This window comes from Coregonus lavaretus (assembly GCF_964263955.1).
Source record: "Coregonus lavaretus genome assembly, chromosome: 36".
In the NCBI taxonomy this organism is placed as follows: domain Eukaryota; kingdom Metazoa; phylum Chordata; class Actinopteri; order Salmoniformes; family Salmonidae; genus Coregonus; species Coregonus lavaretus.
Window position 1 is genome coordinate 18,981,496 of NC_140023.1, and position 23,052 is coordinate 19,004,547.

Here is a 23,052-nt window from a genome sequence, read left to right on the forward strand (position 1 = left end):
AAAGAGATAACAGGTTTTTCGAAATTGTAGCAAATGTATTACAAATAAAAAACAGACCTTATTTACATAAGTATTCAGACCCTTTTGCTATGAGACTCAAAATTGAGCTCAGGTGCATCCTGTTTCCATTAATCATCCTTGAGATGTTTCTACAACTTGATTTGGACATGATTTGGAAAGGCACACACCTGTCTATATAAGATCCCACAGTTGACAGTGCATGTCAGAGCAAAAATCAAGCCATGAGGTCGAAGGAATTGTCCGTAGAGCTCCGAGACAGGATTGTGTCGAGGCACAGATCTGGGGAAGGGTACCAAAACATTTCTGCAGCATTGAAGGTCCCAAAGAACACAGTGGCTTCCATCATTCTTAAATGGAAGAAGTTTGGAACCACCAAGACTCTTCCTAGAGCTGGCCGCCCGGTCAAACTGAGCAATCGGGGGAGAAGGGCCTTGGTCAGGTAGGTGACCAAGAACCCGATGGTCACTCTGACAGAGCTCCAGAGTTCCTCTGTGGAGATGGGAGAACCTTCCAGAAGGACAACCATCTCTGCAGCACTCCACCAATCAGGCCTTTATGGTAGAGTGGCCAGACGGAAGCCACTCCTCAGTAAAAGGCACATGACAGCCCGCTTGGAGTTTGCCAAAAGGCACCTAAAGGACTCTCAGACCATGAGAAACAAGATTCTCTGGTCTGATGACACCAATATTGAACTCTTTGGCCTGAATGCCAAACGTCACGTCTGGAGGAAACCAGGCACCGCTCATCACCTGGCCAATACCATCCCTACGGTAAAACATGATGGCGGCAGCATCATGCTTTTGGGATGTTTTTCAGCGGCAGGGACTGGGAGATTAGTCAGGATCGAGGGAAAGATGAACGGAGCAAAGTACAGAGAGATCCTTGATGAAAACATGCTCCATAGCGCTCAGGACCTCAGACTGGGGTGAAGCTTCACCTTCCTACAGGACAATGATCGTAAGCACACAGCCAAGACAACGCAGGAATGGCTTCGGTACAAGTCTCTGAATGTCCATGAGTGGCCCAGCCAGAGCCCGGACTTAAACCTGATCGAACATCTCTGGAGAGACCTGAAAATAGCTGTGCAGTGACGCTCCCCATCCAACCTGACAGAGCTTGAGAGGATTTGCATAGAAGAATGGGAGAAACTCCCCAAATAAGGGTGTCCCAAGAAGACTCGAGGCTGTAATCGCTGCCAAAGGTGCTTCAACAAAGTACTGAGTAAAGGGTCTGAATGTAAATGTGATATTTCTGTTTATTTTTTATAAATGTGCAAACATTTCTAAAAACCAGTTTTTGTTTTGTCACTATGGGGTATTGTGTGTAGATTGATGAGGGAAAAAAACAATTATATTTTAGAATAAGGCTGTAACGTAACAAAATGTGGAAAAAGTGAAGGGGTCTGAATTCTTTCCAAATGCTCTGTATAATATTGAAAGAAGGTTCAGGACTTTAACTTAATTCCTTCAATAGATGTTTGTATATTGCTGACGCATTTCGGAGCAAGCTCCTTCATCAAAGCACTATTGTTACAGGGTGACAAATACACATCCACTTTGTATAGAATATTTTCCCGGTGGTGTGAAGGTTGAGTACAGCCTGCTCTAAGAGTGTACACGGTTGGCATCAAGGAAAGAGGGAGGTGCCTCAAAAGGTGAAACATATTAACTGTTTGGAATGACTCGCAATAGAGAGTACATTATGTGTCTGGAAGATTTGGTGTCAGACAGTGACATTTGCTTAGAGTATCTAAAGTACCTCATAGAGCTCTGAAAATTTTTACAGCAATATCTTTTTGTTAATTTTACTAACTTATGTACTGTGAGAGGGAGTACATACTGTAGGACTGAATTTCCTGTCCTGTGGACACTTCTGCCAACTCTTCCTCTGTCCTTCCTCCTCCACACTCGCAGTGCTATCTATTGGTTTTCTGCAAATGAAGCTGTGCTGCATGCGTGTGAAAGTAATGCCTGTTAAAGGGCTTTGCCAGCAGAGGCTGAGATAAGGTGCTCTCTCTCTCTCTGCTGCACTGCTTTTAAGTCCTGCAGCCTTTGAAGTGAAGGCAATTGGTTCTTACTTTGTGTATCGCCATGGAAACGCTGGGATTCTGCCCACAAAGGACTCTGTAATGTGAGAGTCTCGCAGGTGTGTGACCAAAATGTGTCACTGTCAGTTTTCGACAGTTATCATCACTCCTCCTCACTCAGAAGTGTGTGTGCTTGTGTGTGTTTGTTTTGTGTGTGTGTGTGTGACGGAAAGTTTCCACTCTTATTGCTCTCATGCATGTGTCAGTTTGACTTTCAAAAGGAATATTTGACACAATTTAGTGTAGGTTTGTGTAGTCCTAACGCGATGCAAGTGTATGTGTTCCCTCTCTCCCTCCAAAAATAATATCTCAGCGGCAGGCAGATCTAATTTGATAAAACTTCAACAAAAACATCCTCCCCTGTCTAGTTTACCCTTCAACATACACATGCAGACACACGCGCGCACGCACGCACGCACACACAAACACACACACACGCAAACACACACACACACACACACTTCCCAAACTTCAAACAATGTGTGTGTAGACAGACACTGTTGATTCCTGGGGAATAAGGTGTGTGTGATGTCCTTCTGACAAGGGGTCTGGGGTTGGGCCGGGGAAGGAGACTGTGTCATTTGTCACACAGGGGCCATTGGAAAATGTGTAAACCGCCCTTGCCTGAGCTTTAGTAGACAGCCGCTGTGCTAACTTTGAGCCAGGAGAAAAAGGTGAACGCCGGTAATGGAACTCATTTGTCAAAAGCCTGACCTTGTCCAGAATGGCTTCTGTCTTTAACAGGGATATTAAAGGAAAGACTCCTCATGAAGGTTACAAACCATGCAGGCCCGTCCAGCTTGGCCTCCTGGGCTAATGCATCAACAAGGGACTGGATATTACATATGTATTTTGGACTGATAGTGTAAAATACATATATTGTTGCCACTCACCACCCCTGTCGCCACTCTGCTCATTAGCACCCTTTACTATTTAAGCAGCAGTTTTTCCCCTCCCGTCTTCCGTATCCTGTTGGTGAATGCATAGGGTGGCCATCCTGTGTGTTTCCTTTCCATCTTGTGTGTGACTTACTCTATTTGTCAGTCACACACATGATGGTGAAACATATTAAATATTAACATGTATGTAAATGTTAATTTTAAGATCATTTTAGTTGATGTTAAAGTTTATATGCTGTTGCCATATTTAGTGCAATTTCTTGCCAGTCCAGCATGTAAGATATTCTCAGCTTGATACATTTCAGTTGATCCTCTTTTTTGTTGTTGTTGCAGTTGTCAGTCATGCTTGCATGTTAACATGTTTGTATTTCCCTAGTAAACCACAACCATTTCTTATCCTGCACCTTTTCCCCATGTGTCTGTGTGTGGAATAAAACCCTGCTATTTGGACTCCAGCTTTATCTCCTCATTTCACTCTGAACCACTCAAAACCTCCTTATATAGTCCACCTTTTCTTTATGTATACATTAAAATGTCTTCTAAATCCCCTCCAAAAAACAGACGTCTTAAAATGATGCCATTAACACTTGGACCTAACCCTGCCATCTCAAAGGAGAGAGTTCAAACAACCTCAGGGAAGGCCAGTAAACCTTTTATTCACAGGGTTTATTCTATTCAATTCTCCGGCAGTGCTAGACAATCATCCTCTCAGTTCTTTCTATGTAGATTACATCTAGAACCAGTCAGTGTGTGACCAGACTCAGGCTGGTAGAATAAGCCATCTCTTCTCTAACCATGGGCTTATTAACTGGGTCACTAAGCCTGGCTGCTCTGCAGTCAGCATAGTGTCTGTGCTAACAGACAGGCCCTGTGGTCTAATGATGGCTTAGTTACAGACAGACAGACAAACAGCACAGTACAAACTAGGGAGCCTGTCCCGATCTGTTATGATTTCTGGGTTATCTAAGGTAGGGGTTCTCAAACCTCTCCTTGGGGACCCCCAGCGGTTCCAAGTATTTTAACTATTCCACAGCTAGCACACCAGATGTATATTGTCAACTAATCATCAAGCTCTTGACAAGGTGAATCAGGTGAGTTAGTTCAGGGCTACAACAAAATTGTGAAACGTCTGGGTATCCCCGAGGAGAGGTTTGAGAACCACTGATCTAAGCTGACTATCTGTGAGAAATCATTAACCGGCGGGGTACGAAACAGTTTGATCAGAGAACAAGGGAGGAGAGGCAGGCTGCCTCATTTTGAATGGCTGTATCTTTATTGGGAAATGTCTGTGGAACACTCCTGATATCCACAGGGGATTATGGCAGAACGGGGGCGGCGGGCCTATTGATTGTTTTCATAATGAAGCATTCTTTAACTACTACCAGTTTGATTGTGCTTTCATATGCTAATGTCCTCTTGATGTCTCTGTAATCAGAGTGATTGTATGACTGGCTGTGACTGTATGAGATCCAGTGACCACCAGTGTTCTCTAGTCCTTAATACTGTATATATAATAATATAATATGCCATTTCGCAGACGCTTTTATCCAAAGCGACTTACAGTCATGCGTGCATACATTTTTTTTGTGTATGGGTGGTCCCGGGGATCGAACCCACCACCTTGGCGTTAAAAGCGCCGTGCTCTATGGCTGTGGCTGTTCTGCCTGTGTGAGCATGACCATATCAGTCTTCCTTTAGGCTACACATCTCTGTTCCTGAGGTCATAATAGCCTTGTGCCTTGCTCTCCATCAGGCTGAGGAGACCGGGAGAGAGAGAGAGCTGGATTCCCTGCTCATTTCTATTCCTATTAGTAGAGGGCCTCAGCCCATTCCCACAGCCCCCGCTCATGACCAAGCCCTAATAATGAAAGATAGGAATTTGTAAAAGGACCCAGTGAGCAAATTGACGTTGAAAACATGTCTAAAAGACGTATTTCCCAAACGTTCAAGTTAGGTTAATTTTAGGTTCTGAATGAAAGGTGAGAAGACGTCTTTTTAGGATGTTTAAAAATACTGAACAAAAATAAACGCAACATGCAACAATTTCAAAGATTTTACTGAGCTACAGTTCATATAAGGTAATCAGTCAATTGAAATAAAATCATTAGGCCCTAATCTATGGATTTCACATGACTGGGAATACAGATATGCATCTGGTCACAGATACCTTAAAAGAAAGGTAGGGGTGTGGATCAGAAAACCAGTCAGTATCTGGTGTTACCACCATTTGCATCATCCAGTGCGACACATCTCCTTCGCACAGAGTTAATCAGGCTGTTGATTGTGGCCTGTGGAATGTTGTCCCGCTCCTCTTCAATGGCTGTGTGAAGTTGCTGGATATTGGCGGTAACTATAACACGGGTCGTACACATTGATCCAGAGCATCCCTAACATGCTCAATGGGTGACATTGATGAGTATGTAGGCCATGGAAGAACTGGGACATTTTCAGCTTCCAGGAATTGTGTACAGATCCTTGCGACATGGGGCCATGCATTATCATGCTGAAACATGAGGTGATGGCGGCGTATGAATGGCATGACAATGGGCCTCAGGATCTCATCACGGTATTTCTGTGCATTCAAATTGTCATAAATAAAATGCAATTGTGTTCATTGTCTGTAGCTTATGCCTGCCCATACCATAACCCCACCGCCTCCATGGGGCACTCTGTTCACAACATTGACTTCAGTAAACTGCTCGCCCACACAACACCATACACGTGGTCTGCCGGTTGGACGTACTGACAAATTCTCTAAAACGACAGAGGAGGCTTATGGTAGAGAAATTAACCGTAGTCAACATGTCAATTGCACGCTCCCCAAAACTTGAGACATCTGTGCCATTTTTTTGTGTGACAAAACTGCAAATTTTAGAGTGGCCTTTTATTTTGCCCAGCACAAGGTGCACCTGTGTAATGATCATGCTGTTTAATCAGCTTCTTGATATACAACACCTGTCAGGTGGATGGATTATCTTGCAAAGGAGAAATGCTCACTAACAGGGATGTAAACACATTTGTGCACAACATTTTTGAGAAATAAGCTTTTTGTGCGTATGGAACATTTCTGGGATCTTTTATTTCAGCTCATGAAACATGGGACCAACACTTTACATGTTGTGTTTATATTTTTGTTCAGTGTACGTCTTTCCAGAACGTTAGTGCTGAGCGATTTACCGTTTTTTGTAGTGGCTGCAGGTCAATCCCCTCTTTCTGCCGATATAAAGTTTGCACCTATTCCATAACATTGACCTTTTGAAAGTGGTATTGTTCTACACGAGAGGATCCGGACACAAAAACCGTCACAATTGTCTGTAAAACCTGAACCGTGTGAGCTACAGACTAATAAGTCACCACCATTGAAAAATGAGACTACCGTATCAATTGTTTGGCTCTACGACATCCACAAGCTTTACGACAGTCGTCTGAACTCTGTTGCGAATGTCCTCATTTCGAAGAGGTCTGACTGTCCAGAGGTCCGACTGTTTCTCAGATATAGGACAGACACTTCAAAACCTTATCTCTAATTATAAAAATTTTTACTGTCTGTTTTGCCATGTACAAATGTGTTATTCAATGTGTTTCTATGGGCTATAGCAGTAAAGGCCAAATGCAATGTTTCTTCACGTTGAGTTGTAGTTTTCATTAAGCAAATGTTCAACCTAGTTCAGCGCAGAAACGTGGTAATTAACTACAATTACCATAATCCATTGCTCTGTTCTTCCCGGCTCGGACAGAGATGGATAGCTTACACAGACTGCATGAGAGAGGAATGAACACAACACAACAACGAGAGGGATAGAGACAGTTTGTGAGGTAGCTCTACTCGATGGATAGTTGTAGTAGTTGGTAATAAGTAGTCTTGAAAGTATGCCTTATGTATTTTGAAGAACTAGTAAAATGATTTTGTCAGACAGCTCTGCAGCATACTTAGGCAGCTACTAGCTAGCCAGCCAGCTAGCTACTAGCCTAGCTAAATAGGATGACTCAAAAGACGGTACAGTATGGGGAGCACAGAGATAACATTAGATGGTTGTCTGGCTGGACAATATAATAATAATATAAATAATCAAAACCGAAGTCGACACAGTGATTTGTCTCTTAATAATCAAACTGAAACCAAACTAAGCTCAGAAAGCACTAATTTCTCAGCACTGCCGGATGTTGAAATTAGGTTCATTTTAGGTTTTGACTAAACATGTTAAATACGTATTTTCCGGACGTTGAAAATACGTATTTTCCAGACATTGAAAAGACACCATTTATAGTATTTTTTGGTCATTGATTCTATGGCTAAATTTCAACTGCACATACAGTGCCTCTAGAAAGTATTTATACCCCTTTACTTATTTCACATTTTGTTACAGCCTGAATTCAAAATGGATCAAATAGATGATAAAATAGGCCATTGATTGAACATGACATACAGATATCTAATTTACATAAGTATTCACACCCCTGAGTCAATACATGTTAGAATCACCTTTGGCAGCTATTACAGCTGTGGGTCTTTCTGGGTAAGTCTCGAAGAGCTTTCCACACCTGGATTGTACATAATTTGCCCATTATTATTGTAAATATTCTTCAAGCTCTGTCAAATTGATTGTTGATCATTGCTAGACAACCATTTTCAAGTCTTTGCCATAGATTTTCAAGCAGATTTAAGTCAAAACTGTAACTCGGCCATTCAGGAACATTCACTGTCTTCTTGGTAAGCAACTACAGTGTAGATTTGGCCTTGTGTTTTAGGTTATTGTCCTGCTGAAAGGTGTGAATTCATCTCCCAGTGCCTGGTGGAAAGCAGACTGAACCAGGTTTTCCTGTAGGATTTTGCCTGTGCTTAGCTCCATTCCGTTTATTTTTTATCCTGAAAAAGTCCCCAGTCCTTAACGACTACAAGCATACCCATAACTTGAGTGTCACGTTCGTTGAGTAAAGGATCGGACCAAGGTGCAGCGTGGTATGCGTACATAGTTGTTTATTATACACTGCTCAAAAAAATAAAGAGAACACTTAAACAACACAATGTAACTCCAAGTCAATCACACTTCTGTGAAATCAAACTGTCCACTTAGGAAGCAACACTGATTGACAATACATTTCACATGCTGTTGTGCAAATGGAATAGACAACAGGTGGAAATTATAGGCAATTAGCAAGACACCCCCAATAAAGGAGTGGTACTGCAGGTGGTGACCACAGACCACTTCTCAGTTCCTATGCTTCCTGGCTGATGTTTTGGTCACTTTTGAATGCTGGCGGTGCTTTCACTCTAGTGGTAGCATGAGACAGAGTCTACAACCCACACAAGTGGCTCAGGTAGTGCAGCTCATCCAGGATGGCACATCAATGCGAGCTGTGGCAAGAAGGTTTGCTGTGTCTGTCAGCGTATTGTCCAGAGCATGGAGGCACTACCAGGAGACAGGCCAGTACATCAGGAGACGTGGAGGAGTCCGTAGGAGGGCAACAACCCAGCAGCAGGACCGCTACCTCCGCCTTTGTGCAAGGAGGAGCAGGAGAAGGAGCACTGCCAGAGACCTGCGAAATGACCTCCAGCAGGCCACAAATGTGCATGTGTCTGCTCAAACGGTCAGAAACAGACTCCATGAGGGTGGTATGAGGGCCCGACGTCCACAGGTGGGGGTTGTGCTTACAGCCCAACACCGTGCAGGACGTTTGGCATTTGCCAGAGAACACCAAGATTGGCAAATTTGCCACTGGCGCCCTGTGCTCTTCACAGATAAAAGCAGTGACAGATGAGCACGTGACAGATATGACAGAGTCTGGAGACGCCGTGGAGAACGTTCTGCTGCCTGCAACATCCTCCAGCATGACCGGTTTGGCGGTGGGTCAGTCATGGTGTGGGGTGGCATATATCTTTGGGGGGCCGCACAGCCCTCCATGTGCTCGCCAGAGGTAGCCTGACTGCCATTAAAATCAAATCAAATCAAATCAAATTTTATTGGTCACATGCGCCGAATACAACAGGTGCAGACATTACAGTGAAATGCTTACTTACAGCCCTTAACCAACAGTGCATTTATTTTAAACAAAAAAAGTAAGAATAAAACAACAACAAAAAAAGTGTTGAGAAAAAAAGAGCAGAAGTAAAATAAAGTGACAGTAGGGAGGCTATATATACAGGGGGGTACCGTTGCAGAGTCAATGTGCGGGGGCACCGGCTAGTTGAGGTAGTTGAGGTAATATGTACATGTGGGTAGAGTTAAAGTGACTATGCATAAATACTTAACAGAGTAGCAGCAGCGTAAAAAGGATGGGGTGGGGGGGCAGTGCAAATAGTCCGGGTAGCCATGATTAGCTGTTCAGGAGTCTTATGGCTTGGGGGTAGAAGCTGTTGAGAAGTCTTTTGGACCTAGACTTGGCACTCCGGTACCGCTTGCCGTGCGGTAGCAGAGAGAACAGTCTATGACTAGGGTGGCTGGAGTCTTTGACAATTTTGAGGGCCTTCCTCTGACACCGCCTGGTATAGAGGTCCTGGATGGCAGGAAGCTTTGCCCCAGTGATGTACTGGGCCGTACGCACTACCCTCTGTAGTGCCTTGCGGTCGGAGGCCAAGCAGTTGCCATACCAGGCGGTGATGCAACCAGTCAGGATGCTCTCGATGGTGCAGCTGTAGAATTTTTTGAGGATCTGAGGACCCATGCCAAATCTTTTTAGTCTCTTGAGGGGGAATAGGATTTGTCGTTCCCTCTTCACGACTGTCTTGGTGTGTTTGGACCATGATAGTTCGTTGGTGATGTGGACACCAAGGAACTTGAAGCTCTCAACCTGTTCCACTACAGCCCCGTCGATGAGAATGGGGGCGTGCTCAGTCCTCTTTTTTTTCCTGTAGTCCACAATCATCTCCTTTGTCTTGGTCACGTTGAGGGAGAGGTTGTTGTCCTGGCACCACACGGCCAGATCTCTGACCTCCTCCCTATAGGCTGTCTCATCGTTGTCGGTGATCAGGCCTACCACTGTTGTGTCGTCGGCAAACTTAATTATGGTGTTGGAGTCGTGCCTGGCCATGCAGTCATGGGTGAACAGAGAGTACAGGAGGGGACTGAGCACGCACCCCTGAGGGGCCCCCGTGTTGAGGATCAGTGTGGCAGATGTGTTGTTACCTACCCTTACCACCTGGGGGCGGCCCGTCAGGAAGTCCAGGATCCAGTTGCAGAGGGAGGTGTTTAGTCCCAGGATCCTTAGCTTAGTGATGAGCTTATAGGGCACTATGGTGTTGAATGCTGAGCTGTAGTCAATGAATAGCATTCTCATGTAGATGTTCCTCTTGTCCAGGTGGGAAAGGGCAGTGTGGAGTGCGATAGAGATTGCATCATCTGTGGATCTGTTGGGGCGGTATGCAAATTGGAGTGGGTCTAGGGTTTCTGGGATTATGCTGTTGATGTGAGCCATGACCAGTCTTTCAAAGCACTTCATGGCTACAGACGTCAGTGCTACGGGTCGGTAGTCATTTAGGCAGGTTATCTTAGAGTTCTTGGGCACGGGGACTATGGTGGTCTGCTTGAAACATGTTGGTATTACAGACTCAGTCAGTAATAGACACTTGCCAGTTGGTCAGCACATGCTCGGAGTACACGTCCTGGTAATCCGTCTGGCCCTGCGGCCTTGTGAATGTTGACCTGCTTAAAAGTCTTACTCACATCGGCTACGGAGAGCGTGATCACATAGTCATCCGGAACAGCTGGTGCTCTCATGCATGCTTCAGTGTTGCTTGCCTCGAAGCGAGCATAGAAGTGGTTTAGCTCGTCTGGTAGGCTACCGAGATGAGATCCTCAGACCCCTTGTGAGACCATATGATGGTGCGGTTGGCCCTGGGTTCCTCCTAATGCAAGACAATGCTAGACCTCATGTGGCTGGAGTGTGTCAGCAGTTCCTGTAAGAGGAAGGCATTGATGCTATGGACTGGCCCGCCCGTTCCCCAGACCTGAATCCAATTGAGCACATCTGGGACATCATGTCTCGCTCCATCCACCAACGCCACGTTGCACCACAGACTGTCCAGGAGTTGGCGGATGCTTTAGTCCAGGTCTGGGCGGAGATCCCTCAGGAGACCATCCGCCACCTCATCAGGAGCATGCCCAGCCGTTGTAGGGAGGTCATACAGGCACGTGGAGGCCACACACACTACTGAGCCTCATTTTGACTTGTTGTAAGGACATTACATCAAAGTTGGATCAGCCTGTAGTGTGGTTTTCCACTTTAATTTTGAGTGTGACTCCAAATCCAGACCTCCATGGGTTGATAAATTTAATTTCCATTGATAATTGTTGTGTGATTTTGTTGTCAGCACATTCAACTATGTAAAGAAAAAATTATTTAATACAATTATTTCATTCATTCAGATCTAGGATGTGTTATTTTAGTGTTCCCTTTATTTTTTTGAGCAGTGTATAAAAACCGACAAAATAACAAAATCCAACAGAACGTGAAGTTCAAGAGGCTAAACATCAAACACGCCAAACAGAAACAAGATCCACAACATAGATAGGCAAAATGGCTGCCTAAGTATGATCCCCAATCAGAGACAATGATCGACAGCTGCCTCTGATTGGGAACCACACCCGGCCAACAAAGATATACACATTCTAGATATACACATAGATATTCACACCCTGACCAAACCAACTGGAGATCTCTATGTCAGGGCGTGACATTGAGACTGTCAGAAAATAGTTTTTCACGTTAATAATTTGGTTATTATTCCATTGGTTATCTTGACACAGATGCCCCAGGGGTAGTGGTGCACACTCATTGAATATGTTGCTTTTAAATGTTAGAGCAATCACTAGTAAAACCTATATTTTTACTAATCCTCTCAGCTGTACGGATATTTCATTTGGCGACTTTGGGTCTTTGGAGCATCATGCTATACTGTTTAAATGTCAGCCACCAGTGCTGGCCATAAACCTGTATAGGCCGTTGTGACATTGATTGGCATTGCCTTGCACGCTGAAGGAGGGCTCATACCCAAAACATTTGTGCAGTAATAGAAATATGTCAATTTAAGTTTATTTACCTGAGTGCTGTCCTCTTTCTGTCCTTCACCAATGCACTGCCCCACTATTGTCCTTGAGAACTATGATAAAATAATTGTGTTGGGCGATTTTTTATATTCATGTTGACAAAGAGACTCCAAGGCCATTTAATTTATGAATCTTTTGAGCTCTGTGGACTTTATCCAACATGTTACTGGGCCCACCCATAACCGTGGCCATACTCTGGACCTGGTTATTACCAAGAGGCTTTCTATTGACATATCCTGATGTTGCTTTAACTAATCACCACTGTGTATTTTTTACTACCTTGTTGCCCATAGTACAGGGTAATACTGAACGCATTAAGAAACGCTATATTACCTCTGAAGTTGCTACAGATTTTGAGTGTATGAACAAAACTCCACCACCTTTAGTCGATAACTTTAATAGCAAATTAAGGGCAACCATTGATGCCATAACTCCAGTAAAGTTGAAAAATGCCACATCCAAACTTGGATAAGTGAAGAAATTAATTAAAGAGAAATTGCAGAAAGATAGAGTGGAAGTGGAGAAAGTCAAAGTTGCAGGTCCATTATGATATTCTGAGCCAGCAACTTGGCATATATACCAACGCAATTAGAAATGCCAGACGGGCTCATTTTTGTAACTTGATCAATATTAATCAAAATAATTAGAGAATGATCTTCTCGGCAATTGAGGGCCTGATAAATCATACACCCTAAAACCTATGTGAACTTTCCTCCACATCTAAATGTGATGAGTTTGCGGCATATTTCAGAGATAAGATAACCAACGTTAGGCTGGGTATCAGTCAAACAAGAACTGATGAGAAGTTTGATGATTTGTGCCCTAGGCCTACCACGTAAAGGCACTATGGATTTATTTTCCCTGGTTGACACAGACATGCTCACGAAAGTGATATCACAACTTCAGCATTCTGCCTGCCTTCTCAATCCTATCCCCACCACCTTCTTACAAAACAGTTTTTAATTGTATATCTGAAAAAGTGCAAGCTATTGTTAATCACTCCCTGTTCACAGGCATTTTCCCCACTGCACTAAAAACTGCTATGGTGAAATCCCTTCTGAATATTTTTTAAAACTTTTTTTACTCATCAATCTACACACAATACCCCATAATGACAAAGCAAAAACAGGTTTTTATAAATATTTGCTAATTTATTACAAATAAATACCTTATTTACATAAGTATTCAGACCCTTTGCTATGAGACTCGATATTGAGCTCAGGTGCATCCTGTTTCCATTGATCATCCTTGAGATGTTTCTACAACTTGATTGGAGCCCACCTGTGGTAAATTCAATTGATTGGACATGATTTGGAAAGGCACACACCTGTCTATATAAGGTCCCACAGTTGACAGCAAATGTCAGTGCAATAACGAAGCCATGAGGTCGAAGGAATTGTCCGTAGAGCTCCGAGACAGGATTGTGTCGAGGCACAGATCTGAGGTAGGGAACCAAAACATTTCTGCAGCATTGAAGGTCCCCAAGAACACATTGGCCTCCATCATTCTTAAATGGAAGAAGTTTGGAAACACCAAGACTCTTCATAGAGCTGGCTGCCCAGCCAAACTAAACAATCTGGGGAGAAGGGCCTTAGTCAGGGAGGTGACCAAGACCGCGATGGTCACTCTGACAGAGCTCCAGAGTTCCTCTGTGGAGATGGGAGAACCTTCCAGAAGGAAAAACATCTGTAAGGTCCCTCAGTTGAGCAGTGAATTTCAACCACAAAGACCAGGGAGGTTTTCCAATGCCTTGCAAAGAAGGGCACATATTGGTAGATGGGTAAAAACAATATCCCTTTGAGCATGGTGAAGTTATTCATTACGCTTTGGATGGTGTATCAATACACCCAGTCACTACAAAGATACAGGCATCCTTCCTAACTTGCTGGAGAGGAAGGAAACCGCTCAGGGATTTCACCATGAGGCCAATAGTGACTTTAAAACAGTTACAGAGATTAATGGCTGTGATAGAAGAAATGTTCAACAACATTGTAGTTACTCCACAGTACTAACATAATTGACAGAGTGAAAAAAAGGAAGCCTGTACAGAATACAAATATTCCAAAACATGCATCCTGTTTGCAACAAGGCACTAAATAATACTGCAAAAAATGTGGCAAAGCAATTAGCTTTTTGTCCTGAATACAACGTGTTATGTTTTGGGCAAATCCAATGCAACACATTACAGATTACCACTCTCCATATTTTCATGCTTAGTGGTGGCTGCGTCATGTTATGGGTATGCTTGTAATCGTTAAGGACTGGGGAGTTTTTCAGGATAAAAATAAATGGCGAAATCCTAGAGAGAACCTGGTTGTCTGCTTTCCATCAGACACTGGGAGATGAATTCACCTTTCAGCAGGATTGGGAATTTAGCCAGGACACCTAGGTTAACACCCCTACTCTTATGATATGTGCCATGGGATCTTTTAGTGACCACAGAGAGTCAGGACACCCGTTTAATGTCCCCTCCAAAAGACGGCACCCTAGACAGGGCAATGTCCCCAATCACTGCCCTGGGGCATTAGGGGAAAACATTTTTGACCAGAGGAAAGAGTGCCTTCTACTGGCACCACTTCCAGCAGCATCTGGTCTCCCATCCAGGACCAACCCTGCTTAGCTTCAGAGGCAAGCCAGTAGTGGGATGCAGGCTGGTATGATGCTGGTTATCCAGAAAGACCCACAGCTGTAATCGCTGGCAAAGGTGCTTTTACAACAGGGTTCCTCAACTGGTGGCCTGAATTTGGCCCGCGGGTGGTTTTATTTGGCCTCCCAAGTTTTCTGATGTTGGATATAATAGACTGTAAAAACACCAGGAAATCAGCTCCAAGTGATTTTAATTTAAGAAATCTATTCCCAAGTAATCCCACGCATAATAGAGAGACACGTGGTTGTATACAAATGTAAGCAATGTTTGAAATGGTTATGTTTTAGTCAAACATTATATTTGTTCGGGCTTCTTGCGGCCAATTTGCAGTCAACAAATTATTTGTAGTTATGTTCCGGCCCCCAACCATCTGCTCAAGAAAAAATTGGCCCGCGGCTGAATCTAGTTTGATTTGTATTGGCTCTGTACTTCAGCACTTTGGATTTGAAAATATACAATGCCTATGTGGTTAAAGTGCAGTTTGACAGCTTTAATTTGAGAGTATTTACATCCATATCAGGTAAACCGTTTAGAAATTACAGCACTTTTTGAAATTACATGTACATTTGATTTCTATATTTCATTTTGAATAAATTTGCAAACATTTCTAAAAACGTTTTCACTTTGCCATTATGGAGTGTTGTGTGTAGATGGATGAGAAAAAAATATCAATTTAATCCAGGCTCTAACACAACAAAATGTGGAATAAGTCAAGAGCTATGAATACTTTCTGTAGGCACTGTATAATATGTTACAACACACAGATAATCCCCAGTGAATCACCTAGATGAGAGAACAATCATTCCCTTCAGGGTGAATAATAATCGCCCGCTGGCCAAATCTCACAAAACATACATAACAGTAGAAGCGGATAGATTAGCCTACTGTAGCACAGTAACACCAGAACTGCTACATTAGCCTAGCAAAGTCAGACATACTGGAGCTGCTACATTAGCCTAGCAAAGGCAGACATACTGGAGCTGCTACATTAGCCTAGCAAAGGCAGACATACTGGAGCTGCTACATTAGCCTAGCAAAGTCAGACATACTGGAGCTGCTACATTAGCCTAGCAAAGGCAGACATACTGGAGCTGCTACATTAGCCTAGCAAAGTCAGACATACTGGAGCTGCTACATTAGCCTAGCAAAGGCAGACATACTGGAGCTGCTACATTAGCCTAGCAAAGTCAGACATACTGGAGCTGCTACATTAGCCTAGCAAAGTCAGACATACTGGAGCTGCTACATTAGCCTAGCAAAGTCAGACATACTGGAGCTGCTACATTAGCCTAGCACAGTCAGTCACAATGGAACTGTCTGTAGCTCAGCTGGTAGAGCACGGCGCCTGTAACGCCAAGGTAGTGGGTTCGATCCCCGGGACCACCCATACACAAAAAATGTATGCACGCATGATTGTAAGTCGCTTTGGATAAAAGCGTCTGCTAAATGGCATATTATTATTATTTATTATAACTGCACATTAGCACAGTTGGTGTGATCGTAATCATGCTGCATGTTGGGATGTAGCTGATATGTAGGCCTACTGTAACAGACCAGGAATAAGCAGTAACTTTATTCAGAACTACCTCAGAGCCAATTGATAATATTGCTCTCATCAAAGTGTAATTATTTTATATTACAAATTACATACAGTGACCTCCAAAAGTATTGGGACAATGACAAAAGTTTTGTTGTTTTGGCTCTGTACTCCAGCACTTTGGATTTGAAATGATACAATGACTATGAGGTTAAAGTGCAGAATTTAATTCGAGGGTGTTTTCATCTGTATTGGGTGAACCGTTTAGAAATTACAGCACTTTTTGTACATTGTCCCCCCATTTTAGGGGACCAAAAGTTTTGGGACAAATTCAGGTTAGCATTTTTGGGGTAGGACGATACACTAAACTCGACTGAGGTAGAGTATCTCATGATAAGCTGTAGACCACACTATCTACCAAGAGAGTTTTCATCTATATTCTTTGTAGCTGTCTATTTACCACCACAAACCGATGCTGGCACTAAGACCGCACTCAATGAGCTGTATACGGCCATAAGCAAACAGGGAAACGCTCATCCAGAGGCGGCGCTCCTAGGGCCAGGGACTTTAATGCAGGGAAACTTAAATCCGTTTTACCTCATTTCTACCAGCATGTTAAATGTGCAACCAGAGGGGAAAGAAATCTAGACCACCTTTACTCCACACACAGAGATTCGTACAAAGCTCTCCCTTGCCCTCCATTTGGCAAAACTAAAGCAGGAAGCACCAGTGACTCGGTCAATAAAAAAGTGGTCAGATACTAAGCTACCGGACTGTTTTGCTAGCACAGACTGGAATATGTTCCGGGATTCTTCCGATGGCATTGAGGAGTACACCACATCAGTCACTGGCTTCATCAATAAGTGCATCAATGACGTCGTCCCCACAGTGAATGTACGTACATACCCCAACCAGAAGCCATGGATTACAGGCAACATCTGCACTGAGCTAAAGGGTAGAGCTGCCGCTTTCAAGGAGCGGGACTCTAAACCGGAAGCTTATAAGAAATCCCGCTATGCCGTCCGACGAACCATCAAACAGGCAAAGCATCAATACAGGACTAAGATCGAATGGTACTACACTGGCTCCGACGCTCGTCGGATGTGGCAGGGGTTGCTTGTGGCAGGGCCGCCCCCAGGTGGTAAGGGTAGGTAACAACACATCCGCCACGCTGATCCTCAACACGGGGGCCCCTCAGGGGAGCGTGCTCAGTCCCCTCCTATACTCCCTGTTCACTCATGACTGCATGGCCAGGCACGACTCCAACACCATCATTAAGTTTGCCGATGACACAACAGTGGTAGGCCTGATCACCGACAACGATGAGACAGCCTATAGGGAGGAGGTCAGAGACATGGCCGTGTGGTGCCAGGACAACAACCTCTCCCTCAATGTGATCAAGACAAAGGAGATGATTGTGGACTACAGGAAAAAGAAGAGGACCTAGCACGCCCCCATTCTCATCGACGGGGCTGTAGTGGAGCAGATTGAGAGCTACAAGTTCCTTGGTTTCCACATCACCAACAAACTAACATGGTCCAAGCAGACCAAGACAGTCGTGAAGAGGGCACGACAAAACCTATTCCCCCTAAGGAGACTGAAAAGATTTGGCATGGGTCCTCAGATCCTCAAAAGGTTCTACAGCTGCACCATCGAGAGCATCCTGGGGCCAAGCTTCCTGCCATCCAGGACCTCTATACCAGGCAGTGTCAGAGGAAGGCCCAAAAAATTGTCAAAGACTCCAGCCACCCTAGTCATAGACTGTTCTCTCTGCTACTGCACGGCAAGCGGTACCGGAGCGCCAAGTCTAGGTCCAAGAGGCTTCTAAACAGCTTTTACTCCCAAGCCATAAGACTCCTGAACATCTAATCAAATGGCTACCCAGACTATTTGCAATGCCTGGCATCCGCCAAACCCAGATTTGTCCGTCAGACTGCCAGATGGTGAAGCGTGATTCACCACTCCAGCTGACGCTTGGCAATGCGCATGGTGATCTTAGGCTTGTGTGCAGCTGCTCGGCCATGGAAACCCATTTCATGAAGCTCCCGACGAACAGTTATTGTGCTGACGTTGTTTCCAGAGGCAGTTTGGAACTCGGTAGTGAGTGTTGCAACCAAGGACAGACAATTTTTACGCACTTCAGCACTCGGTGGTCCCGTTCTGTGTGCTTGTGTGGCCTACCACTTCGCGGCTGAGCCATTGTTGCTCCTAGACATTTCCACTTCACAATAACAGCACTTACAGTTGACCAGGGCAGAAATCTTAACAACTGACTTGTTGGAAAGGTGGCATCCTATGACGGTGCCACGTTGAAAGTCACTGAGCTCTTCAGTAAGGCCATTCTACTGCCAATGTTTATCTATGGCGATTGCATGGCTGTGTGCTCGATTTTATATACCTGTCAGCAACGGGTGTGGCGGAAATAGCCGAATCCACTAATTTGAAGGGGTTTCCACATACTTTTGTGTATATATAGTGTATTTATGCGTTTAACTTTCTCACTCATCATTATTCACGATTCATTCATGATTATCTATAATCATGGTAGCATCCACATTAATGTAGAAGTGTTTAGAAACATATTATATTCTTATTTACAATAAAAGTGACTCCAAAATGACACAATTACATTATTTACCATCCATTTCTATTGGCCACAAAATAATCTGAAACACAACCAAAACAAACAGCAAATGCATCCAACAAGTTCGTAGAGTCACAAGCTTGATGTAATCATTGAGTGCTAGGAATATGGGACCAAATACTAAACTTTTGACCACTTTAATACAGATTTAAGTGAATTTGTCTCAATACTTTTGGTGCCCTAAAATGTGGGGACTATTTACAAAAGTGTTGCAATTTCAAAATGGTTCACCCAATATGGATGAAAACTGACAGACTGCACTTTATCCCCATAGTCATGGTATCATTTCAAGTGCTGGAGTACAGAGACAAAACAAAACAAAAATGGTCACTGTCCCAATACTTTTGGAGCTCACTGTAATTTATGCTTTACTGATACAGATGATACATCATCATCATGTACAGATGATAACCGACCATTCCAGCCCCTCCACATCCTCAGACTCCCGTCTTTCCCCTTCAGCCATGCAAGTTTAATACGGTTTTCTTAAGGCAATTTTACACACTGTTATGAAGGGATCAATAAACTATCGAGCACGGCGGCTAAACAGTCATTAAGGAAGCGCTGAGTGAATTGATTTGACACTGAGAGAAGTTGATCTCCTTTTTAACTGGTTGTCCTTTCAATGAGCAGTAGAGTGATGGGAAATGGCACAACATAAATCCGGTGGTGCGTTCAGTTCGGTTCAATGTTTGCTACGTTTGTGTGACTGTTTGTACTAAACTACACATTTCCCCAAAACGGTGCGCAGCATTCTTATTTTGAAATACGTCTGCTCCCGTTTGGTGGGTGTGGCGTGGTGTGGCCTGATCAATTTGTGTTTGACCATTTTTTAATTGCAAAACTCATGCAGCACACCATACACGATTGTCCTCTGGGCCACCATAATCATGCCGTACTTGAAATGGTTGTACAGTATAATTTCCTTTGAATTAAATGTTTAACACCGTTCTGTCGTACTGAACGCACCCCAGGTGTAGAATCCCTAATTTGACCTGTGACCTCATGATCTTTAGTTACTCGTATGTCTTCTGTTCTGAGAGAAGTTGCTTAGATAATCCCTCCCTATTTGTCTATCCCCCCCCTCTCTCTTCCTCTTTCCATTTCTCTCTCTCTCTCATGGCTGTTCCTCTGTTCCCTTTGTTATCTGTGTCTGTCTGACTTTGTCTGTCAATCTCTGTCTCTCTGCCTCTCTCTGTCACTCCTTTTCTCTCTGCAAGGGCTGCTCCTCTGTCACCACATCACCATGGCAACGTCGTCACTCTGTACCTGTCGCCGTCTGTCTGTATCTTTAATTACATTTAGACAAAAGTCAGTGTCTTGTGTTTTTTCTGTCTTCTTCTTTTTCACATTTCTCCCCATCGGAACGTTCCTCCCAGCTCGGGCTGCGTGATTAGCGTTCGTCGGAGGGATTTGCATAAGAACAGTGAGACAGCGGCGCTGTGGCATAGGAGACCCCAGGAGAGATTAGCGACATTAGCATGCTGGAGCCTACAGGGCTCAAGCTACAGCTAACTGTGTCTATGCAGGAGATTGTCTGACTTGCTCTACTACTCACAGACAGGCTCTATACAGAGAAACAGGGACAGTTGGAGGTTGGACACAGGTTTCCTATGGACCTAGTACTTAGTCTGTCCTTAGGGTCCCCAGCCCTGGGTTAAGTTAAAGTCTTTTTAGTGCAGTGTCTTGGTTAGTGTGGATCTGAACTGGAATCTGAGTTTACAAGAGCTGCTTGTTTGCCATGGGGTTTGTCTTGATTTCTTGTCCGCCTATGGGGTTGTTGGCTTGGGGATTTTGTATACCTTTGACAGGAAATTGATAAAAATGAATTCATCTCTATGCTTGTCACTAGTTACCACAGCCCAAAAGTCAAAACTATGGCTAAACCCCACCTATTTCGACAATTTATCTTCTTAAAATCTGCTTTTAAACCTAACCTTAACCACACTGCTAACCTTATGTCTAATCCTAACCTTAAATGATGACCAAAAAGATTATTAAAAGAGAGAGGACCCCACACACCTGCTGTGTCACGCACACAAACAAACACACACATGCATTCAGCGTTGGGCCATTTGCTGCGTGTGATTATTCTATGTTATTTTAAAGGTGGTTGACCTGTGCTGGATGAGGAGTCTCTAACAGAAAACCTTTTTCCAATCAGTGTGTGGGTGTTTGCTTATTGTGCACAAATGACAGTGTTCATTTCGCTCATTGACGATGATCAATCTCTCTCCTCCCTTTCACCTCCCCCCTCTCTTTTTCTTTCCCTCTCCTTACCAATTTTATCCACCTCTATTTTCTCCCTCTCTTTCTATCTCTAGCTGGCTGTCCAGACTCTCTCATAACGGAGTTGCATCACTTCCGGGCCCTAGGTGATGAACAGGTGAGTCCTGAACAGTGTACCCAAACAAACAACCCCAGCCAAACTCCTGTCTATCCTATCTAGAGGGAAACTAGCATCCCCACCTCCACCCAGCCTCAACCTCAGCCCTTCTGTCTCACTCAGGTCACATGGGAAATATGCCCCTGGTCTCTCTGTCACATTGTCACATCTAACAGTCCTTTAATTGTCTCATCTGGTGCTATAATACAGTATATGCCACTATCCTGGTGTTGCAAGCTCCATGCTCTACCAACTGAGCTACCAGCCCCTTTCAAATAGCCTAACATCTGTCCCTAAGGAGCAACATCTCTCTCTCCATCCATCGTGCAACACCTCAGCAGGGAGAGCAGGAGTCGGTTTTAAGAGGGCGTGTCTTAATTCTCTACTCTACCACTCAATACTCTTCATTCACCCCCTATGCCAGGGGTATTCAAATCTTACCCTACGAAGTAGTGGAAAGCAGTGGAACTGGCTTTGAATTTGAGGGCCCTATACTCTCCTTATCTTCAAACACTTCTATACTCCCACTGGAAAATAGTGTCCTTTTGAAGTAGCTTACCAATAAGGAAAAAGATCAACAATAAAGACCATACAGCATTGTTCACTCCTGAGACTCTTCAGGCAAACACACTTTCTTCAACACTATTTCAACTCTTCAACCTTATTTCAATTTACTCCGACATAGCATTAGCACATTTGCAATAATAAACACAATTAAGTGATGAAACAATGTGCCTATTGCATGAGTGAGTCATTGGCGGGGCTTTGAATTCTGAATATGAATGCTTAGCCAACTCTAAGCTTGCCCTGTGGCTCCATTGCTCAGTGAAACGCTCCATTCTGAAAGCATAAGTGGTGTGAACCGGATGGTTAAAAGCCCCTTCTGAGCTGGGCCTTTATGCAGATGTTTGATTGAGGCATGCATCAATTAGCCTTTGTCACAGAGACACAATTAGCATGACTATGTGTCTGGTCATAATGCTGTGTGTGTGTGTGTGTGTAGTGTAGTGTATGTGCATGAGTGCACCTCTCTTTTGCTCTGCCTTTTTCTTTCTCTCGCTCTCTCTATTTCTCTCAATTAATTTCAATACAATTATGCTTAAAGACATGAAATACCATATTGTCGAAGCGGAATTTCATATACTTCAAATCCATCAAAATAATAATAATTAAATAACTAATGAATCTCTCTCTCTGTGTATATCAGTATGAGAGGTACCAGCAGTATGCAGCAGAGGAGTGCCTACTCCAGATGGGAGGAGTGTTATGTCCAGCCCCTGGATGTGGAGCAGGCCTGCTGCCTGAGGAGGACAGGAGGATGATCCAGTGTCTGCTCAGCAACGGTTTGGGATGCGGGGTGAGACGTGCACACATGCATACACACACGCAAGCACACAACACATGAAAATATGTAATTATGACACAATTTACATGATGTTCTCTAATTAGCCACTCGATTAAAGATTAGGATATAGTTCACCATACATTAGTGCTGACTGATTGCATGTTTGCTAACATCAACATCTTCATTACAGGGAAGCAGAATGGGGGTTGCTACAAGGCTCATCTCTCACCTACAGTATCTCACTCTCTATTTCCATCTTGATCTCTCGATCTATCTGTCTCCACTAACCGCAGCCTGGCTTAGGAAACAAGGTTATTGTGTTGGAGCCATAGACAGTCTCCTTTCCTTTAAAGACTGCTGTTTTTAAGAGAGAGAGAGAGGTTTGTGTGTGTGTGTGTGTAGCCTGTAGCCATAAGATCCCAGGTGACATTGAGAGGGTGGTG

At 43.9% G+C, this 23,052-nt stretch overlaps 1 protein-coding gene across 1 annotated transcript in view; it reads left to right on the top strand.

The window, feature by feature from the left end:
- The window catches only part of prkn (parkin RBR E3 ubiquitin protein ligase), an 83,572-nt gene that overhangs the window by 55,356 nt on the left and 5,164 nt on the right, over positions 1-23,052 (top strand). The window contains exons 8-9 of the mRNA XM_084153446.1: positions 21,203-21,264; positions 22,472-22,621. Of these exons, the coding sequence (XP_084009572.1) occupies positions 21,203-21,264; positions 22,472-22,621 (212 nt within the window). The remainder of the gene's footprint in view (positions 1-21,202; positions 21,265-22,471; positions 22,622-23,052) is intronic.